The sequence below is a fragment of the Schistocerca nitens genome, chromosome 11 (assembly GCF_023898315.1).
Source record: "Schistocerca nitens isolate TAMUIC-IGC-003100 chromosome 11, iqSchNite1.1, whole genome shotgun sequence".
Lineage (NCBI taxonomy): Eukaryota > Metazoa > Arthropoda > Insecta > Orthoptera > Acrididae > Schistocerca > Schistocerca nitens.
The window spans coordinates 19,059,405-19,078,862 of NC_064624.1; the positions used below are offsets into that span (position 1 = coordinate 19,059,405).

At 38.1% G+C, this 19,458-nt stretch overlaps 1 protein-coding gene across 5 annotated transcripts in view; it reads left to right on the forward strand.

Annotated features, from left to right (window-relative positions):
* Positions 1-19,458, forward strand: part of LOC126213256 (zinc finger protein 253-like) — a 167,790-nt gene that overhangs the window by 21,733 nt on the left and 126,599 nt on the right. For 3 of the 5 annotated variants that reach the window (XM_049940907.1, XM_049940910.1, XM_049940908.1), the window contains exons 2-3: positions 9,597-9,771; positions 18,195-18,263. In XM_049940907.1, the coding sequence (XP_049796864.1) occupies positions 9,730-9,771; positions 18,195-18,263 (111 nt within the window). In that variant the 5' untranslated portion in view covers positions 9,597-9,729. Of the gene's footprint in view, positions 1-9,596; positions 9,772-18,194; positions 19,423-19,458 lie in introns of those variants that run through there. The other 2 variants (XR_007541127.1, XM_049940909.1) reach the window with 2 other exon arrangements.

Sequence of the window (19,458 nt, forward strand, 5' to 3'; positions counted from 1 at the left end):
CCTCCACTACTTCAGATAGCAAGCCAAACTTATTTGATAACTGTTCAGAAGTTTTATCAATGGTTTCCCTTTTTCATCCTCTACTTGCTACCTTTTCCCAGCGCCTAGAATCCTTTTCCTCCCTTGGCTTACATAATTCCAAATTTGTGATTTCTAATTCAGCCTTAAGGGCACAAATCTTGGCCTCCTGTTCAGTGATTTTTCTGCCCTTCTAGCCTCATTATCTAAACTAAACACTAATTTAAAAAAAACTTATAAACTTGCTTCAGAAACTTTTAATTAACTGCACAAATTCTGGATGAGAGACACGAATTAATTTAACTTTGAAGCACTAAGCATAGTCAAAAACAAATATCTACACTTGTACGAAATTTACACCCTAGTATGTAAACAAACTCGCGACTGCCAGCCTTTATGAAATACTTCCTTTTCGATGTTCAGAAAAGCGAAACCTTCAATAGATAGATTATATAAGAAGTAAATGCACTAGTCTAAAATGTAATATTAAATAAATTAACTCTTATTTCAATGTTAATTGCTTAACTTAGCGAGAGCTTCATACACGCGCGTCCGCCTGGCTGCAGTACTGCAATAGACACAGATTGCTGCATGCTGATATAGGGTTTCCTGCTGCCAATCATGATTTTTCTTTATTTATTTTCTGGATGACATGGTTTGAGAAATAACTCCCATTGTCAAGGGCGTTTTTCATGTATTATGATATTTTTTGCATGATATTAGCAATATGTGAGCTGCTGCATTACTTTGGTACATTTGCTGTAACGTAGACCTGCATAGTTTTGGAATTACTAATTTGTCTTTGGTTTTAGATTGCTGTGAATTTGGTAATAACTTACAGATGTCTTGTTGTCTCATATACAGAAACTTTTACACATTGTGCATTACCTACTCCATTGGTAATCCATGGTGTACTTCTGGTCTTCAGCCCAAAGACTGATGTGATGCAGCTCTCCATGCTAGCCTATCTTGCACAAGCCTGTTCATCTTTGCATAGTGACCACAACGTAACATCCATTTTAACCTGCTTACTTTATCAAGTCTTGGCCTCTCTTTACAATTGTAACCCCCTCCCCCCCCTCCCCACACACACTTCCCCCTGTTACCAGATTGACTGTTTCTTGATGCCTTAGTATGTGTCCTGTCAACCAATCTCTCCTTTTAGTAAAGTTGTGGCACAAATTTCTTTTCAGCACATTCTCAAAGCCTCTAGTCTCTTGGTGTCCAAACTGTTTCTTATTCATGTTTCACATCTGTACAGGGCTGCACTCCAGACAAATAATTTCAGTGCACTGTCTGCAAAAGTTCCCTGCATGTGCCCTACTCTTTCTTCATTCACTGCAGGTAGATCTATTGATTTCCTCTTGCAGAGGCATCCTGCATATACCATCACCAAATGAAATTGCTTCAGTCATTTACAATAACTTTGTATTTGATATTAAGGAATTCCTCTTTTTTAGATATTCTTTTCTTGCTATTGCCAGCCTGCAGTTTCAAACACCCCCGTTTAATTCCTTTACTGGATTTTGTGTAATTTATCGAAACCGCCAAACAGTTAATTATTATGATAATATGACCGTGTGCTTAATGGATGAAAGGTTATCGGTTTTTCTGCCGTGGTTTCGGGGGTATTTCAACTGAGTGCGGCTGTTCCGAGACTGGATAGTGGAATGATTGAAACTTTGTCTATTATTAACGACCATAAAAGTTGCGATGTACAAACTGATATATATTTCCTACTAACACACAAATTCTGAGGCAGTTGCTACCTTCACCTTACACGTCCAATTACAGTTATATCTTTTTATTGGTTACTGATTTTCAGTACTTCATCACACGCAATGCTGATGGTTAACATTCACAATGATCCTCACTGCAATCCATGGTTATTGCTGGCCAACGCGGTTGACGCGAAACGTGTAATTCGGCACTTGTCACTTTCTGTTTCATATCGGTATTAGTGAGGGTCAACCCCACGACGATCAGGGGGACGTGCTCACTCGTCATACTCCGGTGAACTTTACCGTTTACAACTCACTCGACCATCATTCTTGCCTGTCTCTCCCTCACTACTGCTCACTCGACACTCCCCAGTACTACTGCTCACTCGACACTAGGTTCACTGCCTCCTGCAGCGCTGTACAATCGACTCCTGTCTGCTATCGACCTGGGCGTCGTATACTAATATCTATGTTTATGGGATTGTGGATATCTTACATCCCCGCCCTAAAAATCTTCTTTGTAGCCACAGGCGAAAAAGAGTAATAGGGAAAAATCATCACACAGCATATAAATGAAAATGAGGAACATTTGGTTCTAGTTCACATACTGAAAGTTACAACGTATCACAAATAATACCCTATTGACTCCGGTAGCAAACTGCCACTACAGAATCATCATATAACATCAATCTATCTTAATTAACATAGCATGGTAAAAAATTTTTACAAACTTATCTTACATTCCAGAATGAGATTTTCACTCTGCAGCGGAGTGTGCGCTGATATGAAACTTCCTGGCAGATTAAAACTGTGTGCCCGACCGAGACTCGAACTCGGGACCTTTTGCCTTTCGCGGGCAAGTGCTCTACCAACTGAGCTACCGAGGCACGACTCACGCCCGGTACTGGCAGAAGTAAAGCTGTGAGTACCGGGCATGAGTCGTGCTTCGGTAGCTCAGTTGGTAGAGCACTTGCCCGCGAAAGGCAAAAGGTCCCGAGTTCGAGTCTCGGTCGGGCACACAGTTTTAATCTGCCAGGAAGTTTCTTATCTTACATTCAATTACCAAAAATCTTCACTTTCAAAGATTTGTATGGATTGTTAACTACATATTTGTTACTTGTTAAGTCTATTATAACTAGCTACAGCAAAGACAAGAAAACAAACTAGTTGAATGGCAGCTACCCCTTTGGTATGCCGTCCTTTCAGCAGAGTTCCTGCCGTCCATACTACTATCACTCTAATTTATAACTCACTTGGTCAACACACTAAAGTAAAGGAAGAAATTCACAACTTATTCATTTGAGTCTTTAACAGAAGCAAATCCGCTATATGAATATTTATTATTCATTACGCAGTGCCAGAATACTGCTTCTAAAGCTCGATGTAAGTACAACCATACTTGACTCTGATAGCTAATTGGATACATGAATTTCTCATTACTCATACCTCAGATCAACATGTATACCTACAAATAACTTGCAAACAGATATTGCTCATGTCCTAAATGACATACTTCAATACTTCAAACATCTCATACTTCATACACTTCATTACACATAACTCCCTTAACTTAACAGCAGCTTCGACTGCAAATAAATTTATATCTATCTTCAACCTACATCAATCCTCCTTATTCTCTTCAATAACTACATAAAAATACTACTCCAGGCTCCTTGGCCTCTCCGTACATAATATTTCACGTCATTCATTCGAACAAGTATCTCCTCATGTATTTGTTTCAATATATGCCTTCCTATTTGCTAGCTGATACATTACTTCGATTCTCTTACACTTGGTTGATCTTTTCATGCCCCATAAAACAACTCTATAATTACACAAACTCTTGTTTGACCACCACATTTTATAAACACTGGCTTTCTGATCTGGTTCTCATTTTATTACTTCTGGCACTAGTAACTTTGTAATGTGCTGACACTAAACTGATTTTTAACTTATTGATTCTTTAACATCTCACACTCTAAATCAACAGTAACTACTTATTCTTATTTTAAATCAACTATAAATGTGCTACATCATTTCTGACTGAATTATTCGGACGACCACTACCTATTCTAACTATTACACACTAACTTTCTTAACCCGAGGATAGAGAAAGATGGTAGAGGAGTGAAACTTGAAATAGAAATAAAGTCTCACCCGGCTGGGAGTGTACCAGTCGCCACTTGGTATACCAGCAAAAGAGTTGCTGGCTCCCTACACCTACTCTGCTCTACTCTATCACCTGGTTTGCCCTTATCTTTATGTGGATAGTATCTCTTTATATTCTCAACATGTTCTTTACCATGACCTCTTTTTGTTTGCACATATTCCAGTTCAACTGTGTTTGGGTGATCAATTCTTGTGATTCTATATGGTCCTTTATAAACATGGTTAAATTTATGTATCTCAGAATTCATTTTCTTCGATTTGGCATGCACTTTCACTTGCACCAGATCCCCCACTTGGTAAGTTATTGGCTTCACCAATTTATCATGTCTCTCCTGTCCCCTCTTTGCTTCATACTCAGTTCCACTAACTCTAATTTCTTCTCCCATGTTATGTAAATTCCAGGTGGATAATCTAATAGCTCACGAAACACACTATCAGGTTCTTGGTTAAGTAAGATCTCACATGGTGCAAATCTCGTTGAGTCATGTGGGAGATGATTCCTGATACGTTCAAATTCTCCTAGGTACTCCTTCCATGACCCATGCTTCCTGTGACAGTACGTCCTACATAAACGGTTTAATTCCTTCGATCGTTCGGCCGGATTGGAGGCCTGTCTATATCGTGAGATTGCAATTGGTTGTATCTGATGCCTATCTAGCATTTCTTTGGTTTCTTCCTTGAATTCTTCATTTCCTATCGACATCTCTTCTCTACAGTTGATGATTTCTTTATTTCCTTTGGACATATCTTCTAAACACTTGATGATTTCTTTCTGTCCTTTCTTGATTTCTTCGTTTCCTTTCCTGATTTCTTGGAGCATCTTAAATATTGTTAACTGCGATTCTCCATCCTCTAGACTCAATTCTTTTCCAATAGGTTTTACTGGTGTCTCATGGTAACCGGTTGAATGACCCAATGGGCTGTACATACAGATTCCACTATTACCAATTCCTGACTCATCCTTGTCCTATCTCCATTTTTCTAACTACCTCCTCCACAACCTTTTTTTGTTTCAATTCAGGACCCATTCTCAACTATTCACTATGCACTGATAAGAAAAATAAAATAATATCCTTGTAACCCAAACACTCACTAGTTAGATAAAAATTAACTCACTAGTTAGCTAAAAATTAAATAATACTTCACTGCATTAGGTTAACCCAGACTGGAAAAATAGACCTCTCCATTGAACACCATAAATGACAGAAACCTATCCAGATCAAACGTCAGTGACTGCTTTTATACACAAAATCTCAAAGTAACATACACACAACTTAAGACATATAAACATGTAGTTTACAATAAATAATGCAAATGAGACACTATTCTGTGCTGTACAGCATGAAAACGCGCGCATATTAGCATACCATGCTTCAGAGCAAATTCGCAAAAAAAAAGTTAAAAATATTGTTTTATATTTTCTGCAATTGACAAATTTAATTTGAAGGTCCTTCCGAGCTCTGAAGGTAGTGCAATATTAATTAGTCTCGTGCCAGCAAATCGTCCTCACTCACCCCTCGACACTCGTCGAAGTCGCACTGCTAGTCGTGTTGGCGTTGGCTCCTCCATCGAGGCAGCTGTCAGGCGAAGCGTCGTTGTAGCTGGTGTGGTGCCGTGTTCACTGTTTAAGTCTCGGTGAATCGCACTGACGCAGTCTCGTAGTTAGGTGGTTGGCAACGGGATGGAGCTGCTGTCACGTATTTCATTGATCGGCGGGTAGGTGGCACAGACGTTATTTACTTCGAGGGTTCGCCATTAGATGTGGAACTCCGCGTCGTCATTATTTCTATTTCAGCCACTTGGCTCCACTGTAGTCACTGGTCAGTGTGGTACATCTCCACTATCTAAATGCTTGCTGTTGCGGCGTTTGGACCTTCTTCACTGCTTCAGATGCTTAGGTTAGCCGCTAACAGAGTCTGGGTGACGCCATCCAACAATTAAGCGACAGTCAACACTCGCAAATGCAGTAACAGTTTATTAGTCCATATCAAATTGAGCGATTTACACTGTTCAAAAGATAATTTCGGATACAAAGTCATGCTCTTGCTACTTTCGTAATGGAAATTTGGCTGGTTCATTTGCGGTTATGCACAACCACTCCTTTTCTTACAGTACGAACTTTACAGCAATTCACGCAGGTTTTCCTGTCCATACTCCAATTGATTGTTTATTAACACTACTCTTGTCACTTCAACTCGTAAAAACAAATTGTTTACCGTTTCTCAGTCACTTTTGCACTTATTGTCTTTTAAAGTCACTTTTGCACTTATTGTCTTTTAAAGTCACTTTTGCACTGTATTGTCTAAATAATGTGCTTCGTCCCCGCGATTTCTAATTTCACCATAAATGTCACACTGTTTCTAGTTGGAATACTATAATTTTAGTCACGGCAATGACAATACCGAATGTCTTTCCACTGAAACGAAAAATTGAGGTCAATAAACCATTGTTCGGATCCGAAGATTGCGACTGTCCTTTTCACGGGAGCGAAGATAAAACAACCCCTTATATTTCCTTTACTGGATTTTGTGTAATTTATCGAAACCGCCAAACAGTTAATTATTATGATTATATGACCGTGTGCTTAATGGATGAAAGGTTATCGGTTTTTCTGCTGTGGTTTCGGGGGTATTTCAACGGAGTGCGGCTGTTCCGAGACTGGATAGTGGAATGATTGAAACTTTGTCTATTATTAAGGACCATAAAAGTTGTGATGTACAAACTGATATATATTTCCTACTAACACACAAATTCTGAGGCAGTTGCTACCTTCGCCTTACACATCAAATTACAGTTATATCTTTTATTGGTTGCTGATTTTCAGTACTTCGTCACACGCAATGCTGATGGTTAACATTCACAACGATCCTCACTGTTGGTGGCCGACGCGAAACACGTTATTCGGCACTTGTCACTTACTGTTTCATATCACTCTCGAATCGGTATTAGTGAGGGTCAACCCCACGACGATCAGGGGAACGTGCTCACTCTTCGTACTCCGGTGAATTTTACCTTTTACAACTCACTCGACCACCATTCTTGCCTGTCTCTCCCGCACTACTCACTCGTCACTCTCCAGTACTACTCACTCGACACTATGTTCACTGCCTCCTGCAGCGCTTGACAATCGACTCCTGTCTGCTATCGACCTGGGTGTCGGATACTAATATCTATGTTCGTGGGATTGTGGATCCCTTACATCCTAACGATGTTATTGGGAAACCTTACACTTTTTATTTCTACCTAAATTTTCATTTGCTTTTCAATGTTCTCCTTCGTTTCTTTGCACTGTGCTCAGTGTATGGACTGAAAAGCATTAGGGATAGATTACAATCCTGTCTAACTCCCTTCTGAACTATTGCTACCTTTTCTTATTCTTTGCCTCTTGTAACAGTAGTCTGGTTTCTGTACAAATTGTGAATAATCTATCATTCCCTGTATTATAACCCCATTACCTGTAGAATTTCAAAGTGTGTAGCCCAATCAACATTGTCAAAACCTTCTATGTCTACAAATATTATAAACACAGGTTATGTAAGTCATATAATCTTTATTGTCTTGCATTATCCTTCATTTCTCTGAAATCCAAAGTGATCTTCCCTGAAGTCAGCTTCACCCAGTTTTCCCATTATTCTGGAAATGATTTGTGTCAGTATTTGTAACTGTGACTTACAAAACTGATGATTTGGCAGTATACGCACCTCTTGGAATCTACGTGCTTTGGAAATCGAGTTATTACATTCTTCTTGAAGTTTAAGGATATTTCATCTGTCTCATATACCTTGTATACCAGGTGGAAACGTTTCACCATCACTTGCTTTCTCAATGATCTCAATAATTCTGAGGCACTGTTTTCTACTCTGAGGGCCTAGTCTTAGGTGTTTCAGTGCTCTGTCAGTCATCTCACAGTCATATCTCCCATTTCATCAACATTTACTTTCTCTTTTTTTCCTGTAATAATATTTTCAAATTAATTTCCCTTGTGCAGACCTTCTGTAAGTTTCCTTCACCTTCCACCTTTCGGCTTTCTGTTCTTTTCTTAGCACAGGCTTGCTATCTGAGTTCTTGATATTCATGCAAATGCTTCTCTTTTCTCCAAAAGTATTTTTAATTTTCCTATAAGTGGCCTCTATCTTTAGCCTAGTCATTCATTCTTCAGAGCATATTAAAAATGGAAACACACTATAACAAATAATCACAAAGATATTGTATATATTGCCATCAGATATATGTTGCTGCAGATCACCCACAGGGTGAGTGTGCTATTGTTTAGTGCATAACAAACATAAAATGCACTTACAATGGAATTAATTCCCAAAAAGGTATCTTCCAGAAAGTGAGTGAAGGGAAATCGTAACTAGGAACAGCATATATTATTTTCAAATAAAGAAAACCATTGCTTTTACAGACTTTCACTAACCATTTCAAATACATTAAAAAGAGCTAACACAAGCTAGATAATTATATGATGTATAACCTCAGTACATGTTCATGTGAGGTGACATGGTATTTAGTTGTATTACATTCAGTTATTTATACCTCTAGTTTGTGAAACACTGTTCATGAATAATCTTCTGTTCTCCTCACAAATTTGATTTCTGTGCTCTATACCTTATTTCTAAGATCATTATTTATCCTGTTATTCTTTTCCCTAAACATCCACTCCTATGAATAAGAATTGATGGACTCATAAGTTTATGAAATTTTAGTCTTGTTTATTGCCTAGTGTTAATTCTTTTTTTATGTTGTAGTGGTGTCATGCATATTTCTAAATCCAGCTGGTTTCACACTTTTGATCTTATGGTGTTTGTTGGAGGGTACATCAGGCTTCTCTAACTTTCCTGCCCTTTCTTGTTTCATTAGGTAAAGCTGCACAGAAAGAAAAACTTTATATGAGTTCTCACATCTCCAATGGTAGGAGGGACATCTTGCCAGCCCATTATAACTGCAGAGGGGTGAGGAGCAGTGAAGAGAAGCCTTCCCACAGTGCTGATGTGTCAGCCGCAGTTTGTGTCTTGCACATATACAAAAGCAGAAGTGACACACATGGATATATTCTCAGTGCAAGTTAGTTCCAATTTCCTCTGCTGCTGTCAGCAACAGTAAAATGGGTCTTCTTTTCATTGACAGAGCAGTGCATAATACTGTGCAAACCAGTGAAGTGCATGATAGAGGGCACAGGATTGAAAGTGCTATGGCCCTTGTGGGCTACATGAACATTGTTGAGGACCACTTGCATTTGTTCATGCTTGATGTCTTCAACAGTGATGGCACCTTCCATGAGGATACATGTATGTGTGACAAGAAAAGCCTGATAGGGAACTCACATTGTTGTATTGGCACCCAATGTAGTATATGTGTGGTACTGTCGATACCAGTTCTGTGCCTACAAAACACCAGTCTGTAATTTATGGGAATTGCAAGATGTGCATAGGCTTTTGGTGCCACCTGCTTCCATAAACATACTAAGGCTAAGTCAACTCCATACCCTACAGAATTGCTGCCATATCACATTCCAGAACTGGACCAACACACTATTAAGCAGATGGTCAAGATGTCTGAACTTATCAGCGTATTTCCCACTTCTGTGTGTGAGGAAGGATGTCACCATTTCTTGAAATTTTCCTGTTATTTTGTGTTGTTCCATTCTGAAGATGCTGTCCTAACATTTGGCATGGTATTTTTCAGTGTGCTGGTCCTAATTGCTGTTGCTGATAAACATGAACTGTATTTAGTGTAACGTCAGTAAATAGAAGTGGTCACTATTACGTTGAGCTGCTGCTCTCAGGAAACAAAAAACAGAAGGTGTGTAGATGGCAAAATGGAGGAGAAGCAAGAGTGTTACTCTGCTTCAAAGAGCGTGGTGAGTTTCTCCATTTCCTCGACGATTTCATCCATAATTTATATATAATGTACTCTTGAATTTTTGTTATCATAATCTTCAGCCCGAAGACTATTTTGCTGTCTCTCCATGGTATTATATCCTGTGCAAGTATCTTCGTTTCTGCAAAACTACTACACTCTACATCCATTCCAACCTGTTTATTATATTTATGCTTTAGTCTCCCTTTAAATTTGCCAACCTCACACCTACCTCTGTTACCAAAGTGATGATTCTATGATGCTTCGGGATGCTTCCTATCATCCAGTGCCTCCTTTTGGTGAAACTGTGCCTGAAATTTCATTTCTTCTCAATTCATCCTGTACCCCCTGATTAGTTGTCCAGTCTACCCCTCTAATTTTCTAATTCAAGCTTATTGTATAACACCACATTTCCAAAGCTTCAATTCCTTTCTTGTCTCTACTGCATATCATCCACATTTCACCTTCTTATATGGCTGTTGTGTTGTTGTGGTCTTCAGTCCTGAGACTGGTTTCATGGAGCTCTCCATGCTACTCTATCCTGTGCAAGCTTCTTCATCTCCCAGTACTTACTGCAACCTACATCCTTCTGAATCTGCTTAGTGTATTCATCTCTTGGTCTCCCTATACGATTTTTACCCTCCACGCTGCCCTCCAATACTAAATTGGTGATCCCTTGATGCCTCAGAACATGTCCTATCAACCAATCCCTTCCTCTAGTCAAGTAGTGTCCCAAACTTCTCTTCTGCCCAATTCTATTCAATACCTCCTCATTAGTTATGTGATCTACCCATCTAATCTTCAGAATTCGTCTGTACTTTCAGAAATGACTTCCTGACACTTAAATCTATACTTGATGTAAACAAATTTCTCTTCTTCTGAAACGCTTTCCTTGCCATTGCCAGTCTACTTTTTATATCCTCTCTATTTCGACCATCGTCAGTTATTTTGCTCCCCAAATAGCAAAGCTCATTTGCTACTTTAAGTGTCTCATTTCCTGATCTAATTCTCTCAGCATCTTCTGATTTAATTCAACTACATTCCATTATCCTCGTTTTGCTTTTGTTGATATTCATCTTATATTCTCCTTTCAAGACACTGTCCATTCCGTTCAAGTGCTCTTGTAGGTTCTTTGCTGTCTCTGACAGAATTACAATATCATCGGCGAACCTCAAAATTTTTATTTCTTCTCGATGGATTCTAATTCCTACTCCAAATTTTTCTTTTGTTTCCTTTACTGCTTGCTCAATATACAGATCGAATAACATCGGGGATAAGCTACAACCCTGTCCTACTCCATTCCCAACCACTGCTTCCCATTCATGCCCTTTGACTCTTATAACTTCCATCTGGTTTCTGTGTAAATTTTATAGATTTTACCGCTGCCACTTTCAGAATTTGAAAGAGAGTATTCGTGTTGACATTGTCAAAAGCTTTCTCTAAGTCTACAAATCCTAGAAATGTATGTTTTTTCTTTTCCTTAATCTATCTTCTAAGATAAGTGGTAGGGTCAGTATTGCCTCACGTGCTCCAACATTTCTACCAGTTTTCCATTCGTCTGTAAAGAATTCATGTTAGTATTTTGCAGCCGTGACTTATTAAACTGATAGTTTGGTAATTTTCACTTCTGTCAACACCTGCTTCCTTTGGTATTGGAATTATTATATTCTTCTTGAAGTCTAAGGGTATTACGCCTGTCTCATATATCTTGCTCACCAGATGGAAGAGTTTTGTCAGGACTGGCTCTCCCAAGGCTGTCAGGAGTTCTAATGGAATGCTGTTTATTCCCAGGGCCTTTTTTCGATCTAGCTGTTTCATTGCCTTGTCAAACTTGTCACACAGTACCATATCTCCCATTTCATATTTATCTACATCCTCTTCCATTTCCATAATATTGCCCTCCAGTATATCACCCTTGTATAGACCCTCTCTATACTCCTTCCACATTTCTGCTTTCTATTCATTACTTAGGACTGGTTTTCCACCTGAGCTCATGATATTCATGCAAATGGTTCTCTTTTCTCCAAAGGTCTCTTTTCTCCAAAGGTCTCTTTGATTTTCCTGTAGGTAGTATCTATGTTACCCCTAGTTATATATGCCTCTACATCCTTACATTTGTCCTTTAGCCATTCTGTTACCGAAGGATTTATACTATCCCTCGTCTTTCCACCTACTTGATCCTCTGCTGCTTTAACTATTTCATCACTCGAAGGTACCCATTCTTCGTCTACTCTATTTCTTTCATCCATTCCTGTCAATCGTTCCCTAATGCTCTCTCAGAAACTCTCTGCAACCTCTGGTTCTGTCAGTTTATCCAGGTCCCATTTACTTAAATTCCCACTTTTTTGCAGTTTTTTCAGTTTTAATCTACAGTTCATAACCAACAGGTTGTGGTCAGAGTCCACATCTGCCCCTGGAAATGTCTTACAATTTAAAACCTGGTTCCTAAATCTGTCTTACCATTATATAATTTATCTGTAACTTTCCAGTATCTCCAGGCCTCTTCCATGTATACAAACTTCTTTCATGATTCTTGAACCAAGTGTTAGCTGTGATTAAGTTATGCTCTGTGCAAAGTTCTATCAGGTGGCTTCCTCTTTCATTCCTTACCCCCATTCCATATTCACCTACTACGTTTCCTTCTCTTCCTTTTCCTACTATTGAATTCCAGTCACCCATAACTAATAAATTTTTGTCTCCCTTCACTATCTGAATAATTTCTTGTACCTCCTCATACATTTCATCAATCTCTTCATCTTCTGTGGAGCTAGTTGGCCTATAAATCTGTACTACTGTGGTAGGCATGAGCTTCATGTCTATCTTGGCCACAATAATGCATTCTCTATGCTGTTTGTAGTAGCTTACTCGCACTCGTATTTTTTTTTTTTTGTTATTCATTATTAAACCTACTCCTGCATTACCGCTATTTGATTTTGTATTTATAACCCTGTATTCACCTGACCGGAAGTCTTGTTCCTCCTGCCACTGAACTTCACTAATTCCCACTATCTCTAACTTTAACCTATCCATTTCTCTTTTTAAATTTTCTAACCTACCTGCTCGATTAAGGGACCTGACACTCCACACTCCAATCCATAGAACGGCAGTTTTCTTTCTCCTGATAATGAGATAGCCTTCAGAAAAAACCCTTCAGAAATGAGTTCCTAACATTTGAATTTGTATTGATATCAAAATTTTTTTCTTTTTGAGATATACTTTGCTTTTGTATATTTACATTTTATATCATCTCTGCTTTAACCATTGTCAGTTATTCTGTTGCCCAAATAGAAAAACCCATTCACTGCTCTTAGTGTGAAGATATGCAAATATTTAAATATATTATTCTCCAAGTAAAACTAAGGAAAAAAGTTCATATAAACATAGGTCCACAAATGTTTAGTTACAGTGTTACGGCTAATAAAAGATTTTGCCTGAAATTTAGCAACTTCGCCAATATGAAGCCATCACAAAACAGTACAAGGTTAAAGTAAAGTACGATTTCCATTTATATTGTTATTCATATGGTGAATCTAATAAAACATGTCCCAAATGTGTATCTGCAATAGTTTTCCATAACATCCAGAGAAGCAAAGTTGTAATTTCATAAAGTTTTTAATTTATTAACTACTTTGTCCAATTTGTTTTTTAAGTTTTTGACAACTGCAAAAAGTTTTCAGCAGAAGTTGTAGAGAATTTAATTTCGGAAGAATGATGGTAGTAATGTTATCTGAAACTCTATGAATGTGTCAGATAGTCTGCTTTTATTAATACCATAGCACATGTGATTCATGTTAAACAAGAAAAAAATTTCAGTGTTATGGATGTTGTACAGTGTGCGTACAATTTCATATTACATTTCACAATAAATGTTCAAAAATCTCTCTACCTTGTTCAATGCATTTAGCTGCACATGTATGAATAGATTATAAATGCTAGGTAGAGAACCTGTCTCCCGTAACATTCGAAATACACTGCTAATGGTTCGCACATTTAGAATCTTCAGAGTTGGATAACGTACATGATATTTGTTAACTGCAACTGTAGCATTATCATCACATTAACCATAAATAAACACCATATCAGCATATTCATCTGTTGTAAATTTGAAAGGCATCCCTATTTCATAAATAATCTACTAACTACCACTGTTACTATGTTATATCACTTAACTACACTGTTATTAGTTCTTTCACTTAACAATACAGAAAACTAACTCTTTTCAAGGTTAGGAAATTACTGAAGCAACTCACTAACGGTTGCCAACAGTGACATAAATGTTTCTACATTCTTAATGGAAAGTAAACAAATTTACTTATATCATTATCTTTGTTTCTCTAGATGTTGTGGAAAACTACTCAGATGTATGTCTGGGACATGTTTTATTAGATTCACCAGACCCATAACAACAAAATAAATGGAAATTGTGCTTTACTTTAACCTCGTAGTTTTGCGATGGCTTCATATTAGCGAAGTTGCTAAATTTCAGGTAAAATCATTTGTTAGTCATAGCTCCATAACAAAACATTTGTGGATCTATGTTTATATAAACTTTTTTCTTTAGTTTTACTTGGAGAATAACATATTAAAATATTTGCATATCTTTGTGAATCACCCTGCATTTTACAAATGACAAATTCAGAACTTTAAAAACTGTATTCCTATTATTGCTGTGAAAAGCATTCTCTAAATAGTATATCTGGGAACTTGATTTATATTATGCTTTTAAAAATGTTAATTAAACAGAAAAAATTAAACTATTCAATATCTTGAGTATATTTACTGTGATCACTTGCTTTATCACATATTACTAGTACAACAGCATTGTTATGAAATAATTATTCTGTTGGCGGAGTTGGCTGACTTGTGCTAGCTACTTTCGAAATTATCATGATTCCAGATTTTAATGATTTTTCATTTTGCATGAGAGGCACATTAGAACTACACATCCTTCAATTCCAACAATGACTACCCTTCATCTGTGAACTTTACTTTGTTAAAATATTGTATTGTATTCAATATTCTTGCAGTATCACAGAAAGAAAATAATTTTTATTATTCATCAGTTTGAATAGCTTTTTCCTTTGGTGGTTTGTATAAACTTGAAATTAATTCTGCAGGCATGGAAGTGGGGTCCACACATTAATGATAGGTTTGAAACTTCATTGTGGATTAAAACCATGTTTCAGACTGGGATTGAAAAATAAAACCTTGACTCATTGACTGAGCTATGCATTCACAACTCACTTCTGGACCCCCATTTTGGGAAATCATGGAAGACCTGCCGGCACTGAAATGGAAGGTGACAGGGATAAGACTGAAATACTGTATTCATTATTCCAGAATTTTTGACCATGGAAGATCATAATATGACTTTGCTATCAATCATTGCACACACAGACACATCAATATGTCAGACATTGAGATAACTGATGGAATGTAAAATAAATTAAAATCATTCAACAGTTTAAGGGCATCTGGACCAAATGACATGCCTCTGAGGTTCAGCAGAGATCACGTGAAAGAACATGCTCCCCTCCAAGCATTATTTTATCGTAGGTCATTGGAACAATAAAGAGTAACAAGCCATTGGAAGAAAAGCACAGGTCATTCCTGTTTATGAGATTATTTGACAGAAGCACATAATATGAGTTTATGTCACTGATATCAACCACTTACTGGATTATGGAACATGTTCTGTGTTCACTTATTACATTTTTGGAAGATGAAAGTCTCCTCTATAAAAACCAGCATGAGTTCTGTACCCAGAGATCTTATGAAACTCAGCTTACTTTGTTCGTCCATGAGACCCAGAGCAGTATGGACGTTGTTGCCCAGGTCGAGATGTGTTCTTCAAATTCTGGAAACCGTTCAGCTTACTGAGTGTGAGACAGGGTTGTAGCCTATCCCCGATGTTATTCAGTCTGTATATTGGGCAAGCAGTAAAAGAAACAAAAGAAAAATTCGGAGTAGGAATTAAAATCCATGGAAGAAATAAAAATCTTGAGGCTCACCAATGACACTGTAATTCTGTCAGAGACAGCAAAGGACCTGGAAGAGCAGCTGAATGGAATAGACAGTGTCTTGAAAGGAGGATATAAGATGAACATCAACAAAAGCAAAACGAGGATGATGGAATGTAGTCGAATTAAATCAGGTGATGATGTGGGAATTAGATTGGGAAATGAGATGCTTAAAGTAGTAAATGAGTTTTGCTATTTGGGGAGCAAAATAACTGATGATGGTCGAAATAGAGAGGATATAAAATGTAGACTGGCAATGGCAAGGAAAGTGTTTCTGTAGACGAGAAATTTGTTAACATCGAGTATAGATGTGTCAGGAAGTTGTTTCTGAAAGTATTTGTATGGAGTGTAGCCATGTATGGAAGTGAAACATGGATGATAAATAGTTTGGACAAGAAGAGAATAGAAGCTTTTGAAATGTGGTGCTACAGAAGAATGCTGAAGATTAGATGGGTAGATCACATAACTAATGAGGAGGTATTGAATAGAATTGGAGAGAAGAGAAATTTGTGGCACAACTTGACTAGAAAAAGGAATTGGTTGGTAGGGCGTATTCTGAGGCATCAATTGATCACCAATTTAATATTGTAGGACAGGGTGGAGGGTAAAAATCGTATAGGGAGACCAAGAGATGGATACACTGTACAGATTCGGAAGGATGTAGGCTGCAGTAGGTACTGGGAGTTGAAGAAGCTTGCACAGGATAGAGTAGCATGGAGAGGTGCATCAAACCAGTCTCTGGACTGAAGACCACAACAACAACAAGAAGATGAGATTTGTGACTGGATTCATGACTTTCCAGGAGATAGAACTTAATGTGTTGGTTTTAACAGGACGAACTCAACAAAACTTGATGGTAATTTCTGAAGTACAACAAGGAAGTGTTATAGGGTCATTACTGTTTATAATATACATAAATGATCTAATCTAAGGGCCGGCCGAAGTGGCCGTGCGGTTAAAGGCGCTGCAGTCTGGAACCGCAAGACCGCTACGGTCGCAGGTTCGAATCCTGCCTCGGGCATGGATGTTTGTGATGTCCTTAGGTTAGTTAGGTTTAACTAGTTCTAAGTTCTAGGGGACTAATGACCTCAGCAGTTGAGTCCCATAGTGCTCAGAGCCATTTGAACCATTTTTGATCTAATCTAAGCTGGCTTTAAAAATTAAAGCAATAAACTAAAATTTTGCAGGGTTGTGTTTAGTTTACTACAAAACAGTATAATCAGGTGATAGTAAAGTAGAAACAATATAAAGAATACAGAACGTAAACAACTGCAACATGCGTAATCATAGACAAAAATATTATTCATTTTTTTACAATTTAAGAGGTTTATTCACACATTCCAACAACGGGTTAATGTGCTCCGTATTGGGTGTGACCAATTCTGGTAGCAATACAGGCCTGACAAATTGATGGCACATGCAATCTCATGTTGAGGCAGGAATGCCCATTCTTCCTGCAGTGCTGCTTACATGTCTTGGAGAGTGGTTGGTGGGTGCTTATCATGATGCAACCCATGCCCCTACTGCATCTGAGATGTGCTCTATGGGATTCAAATCGTGATGGCAGGCAGGCCACACCATGCGTGCAATATCTTCCGTTTCCAGGGAATCTTCAGCCACCCTTGCTCTGTGAGGTCAAGCATTATCGTCCAGCAATGTGAAATCTGGGCCCACAGCATTGTGCAACATCTGCACGTGAGATCCCAAGATCTCATCATGATACCTGACAGCAGTTAAACCTTGCTGATGTAATTATACAATTTCATGAAGTAGTGTTTGTTGTTTGTTGGTCAACATACACCAGCCCACACCGTTAGGGATCATCCTCGATATCAGTCTCTTTCCACAATGGTTGGGTCCCAAAATTGTGTTCCATGTTCTCTCCAGATGTGAATCCATTCAGAATCACTGTTCAGACCAAATTGGGACTCGTATAAAAAGAAAATTGGCCCACTCTTCGACCATCCAGCTGGCATGTTGATGGCTCCACTCTAGATGTTCCCTTCTGTGAAGACACGTCAGAAGCACATGCAGCAGGTCTCCGACAATAAAGGGCACTCTGCCAAAGCCTTCTGTAAGCCATTTGCTTCACTACTACACGCCCAGTAGATGCTGATAGATCAGATGCCAGTTGCTGTGCTGTTAAGGCGTACTGTTGTGCTCGTACAGCCAAATTGCGGTTCTGTCTTTCTGATGTTACACATGGTTGGCCCTGCCCTGGTCTTCAGAATACAATTTTGATCTCTATAAACTGTTGCAACATCCAAAAAACAACAGAACCATTCACATTAAGCCCTGGGCCACATCAGTTTGCGACTGTTCTGCTTCCATTCTTCCCATTTTTTTTCCTCCTGCTGTGTAACATATTGGCTGTATTAATGCAAGCTGTTCACTTGGTATGTAGGTGGAGAACCTCCTCTTCGTGAGCCGCACAGGTGTGAAAGAAGAACCCAAGGAAGCTACAGATGAAGAGGTAATTTTCCTTGAATTTGGAGCTAAGAAAGGGGTCATTCCATGCCGTGTGTTCTAGGGATCACCCACTCAGGTATTTGAGATAACATTCAACATTTGTGAGTAGGTTTGCTAAGCCAGCTGAAGGAAGACGTACATATTTCTATGCCAAAAATTTTAATACTTGGTGCATAAAAGCCTCTTAAGTCAGGGGTGACAAAAATTTGTGATGACATTTCAAAAGTTTTGGGTAAGTTTGAATTGGTTTTTCAGTAATTATTAGTAGTAAAGCAGTGAAGTTTGGCAAGTTGAAAGTGTGAATTTTCATTCTCCATCACAGTGTACACTGATTTGAAACTTCTGGTGTATAAAAACTGTCACACACCAGGACTTGAACCTGGGACTTTTGTCTTTCACAGACAGCATAGGAGAGGGATAGTGGCAGAAGTACAGCTGTAAGGGGTGATCGTGAATGATACTCAGGTGCTGAACACTAACTCATGAAAGACAAATATTCCAGGTTCAAATCTTGGTCCAACACACAGATTTAATCTGCCAGAAAATTGGCAGGATAATCTCACAGTTTGTACTGCACAAAATTTGTACTGTAAAAAGTTTTTAAGTTTCCTGTTATCTGATCCCTAGTTTTAGTTCAAGGGCCAAAGTCATCAGTAAATTTTGTTGTGACAAAATTTCTCTCAAGTTTAGGAAACTTGAGCTCTTCACATGATTAGTTTAGCAACCTGTGCTATTGTGAAACTGTTATATTGTAGAGTGTTTATAACATATGCAAGTTTGATCACTTTTTGGTTTATACTTCCTGAAATATGTGAGGCTGAAATTTATAAAACAAAAATTTAAAACTGATTTACACTTAAACCCTTCTGTCTTAAAATGGACATCTGAGCCATGCTTACTGTGGCAACAGTTTGAAAGAGAATTTGTTTTTCTACAAAATATTAAATTTCTATTATTTCCTTCTCCCTCTGTAAGATCTAAAATATTCAGAAAGTTTCTCAATCAAATCACCATTGTGGAGTGCTATGAGCTCACAGTTTTTTGGCAAGAAGTAGCAAATGCATATATAGATTTTGAATATCTAGAATGAAAATTGAACATCAAGATTATTCTGTAGTTATTAAACTTTTTGGATCCTAAGAAAAAAGTAATTGACTGTTAAGATATTTATCAGATGTTATTTTTACAGGTTACATTTC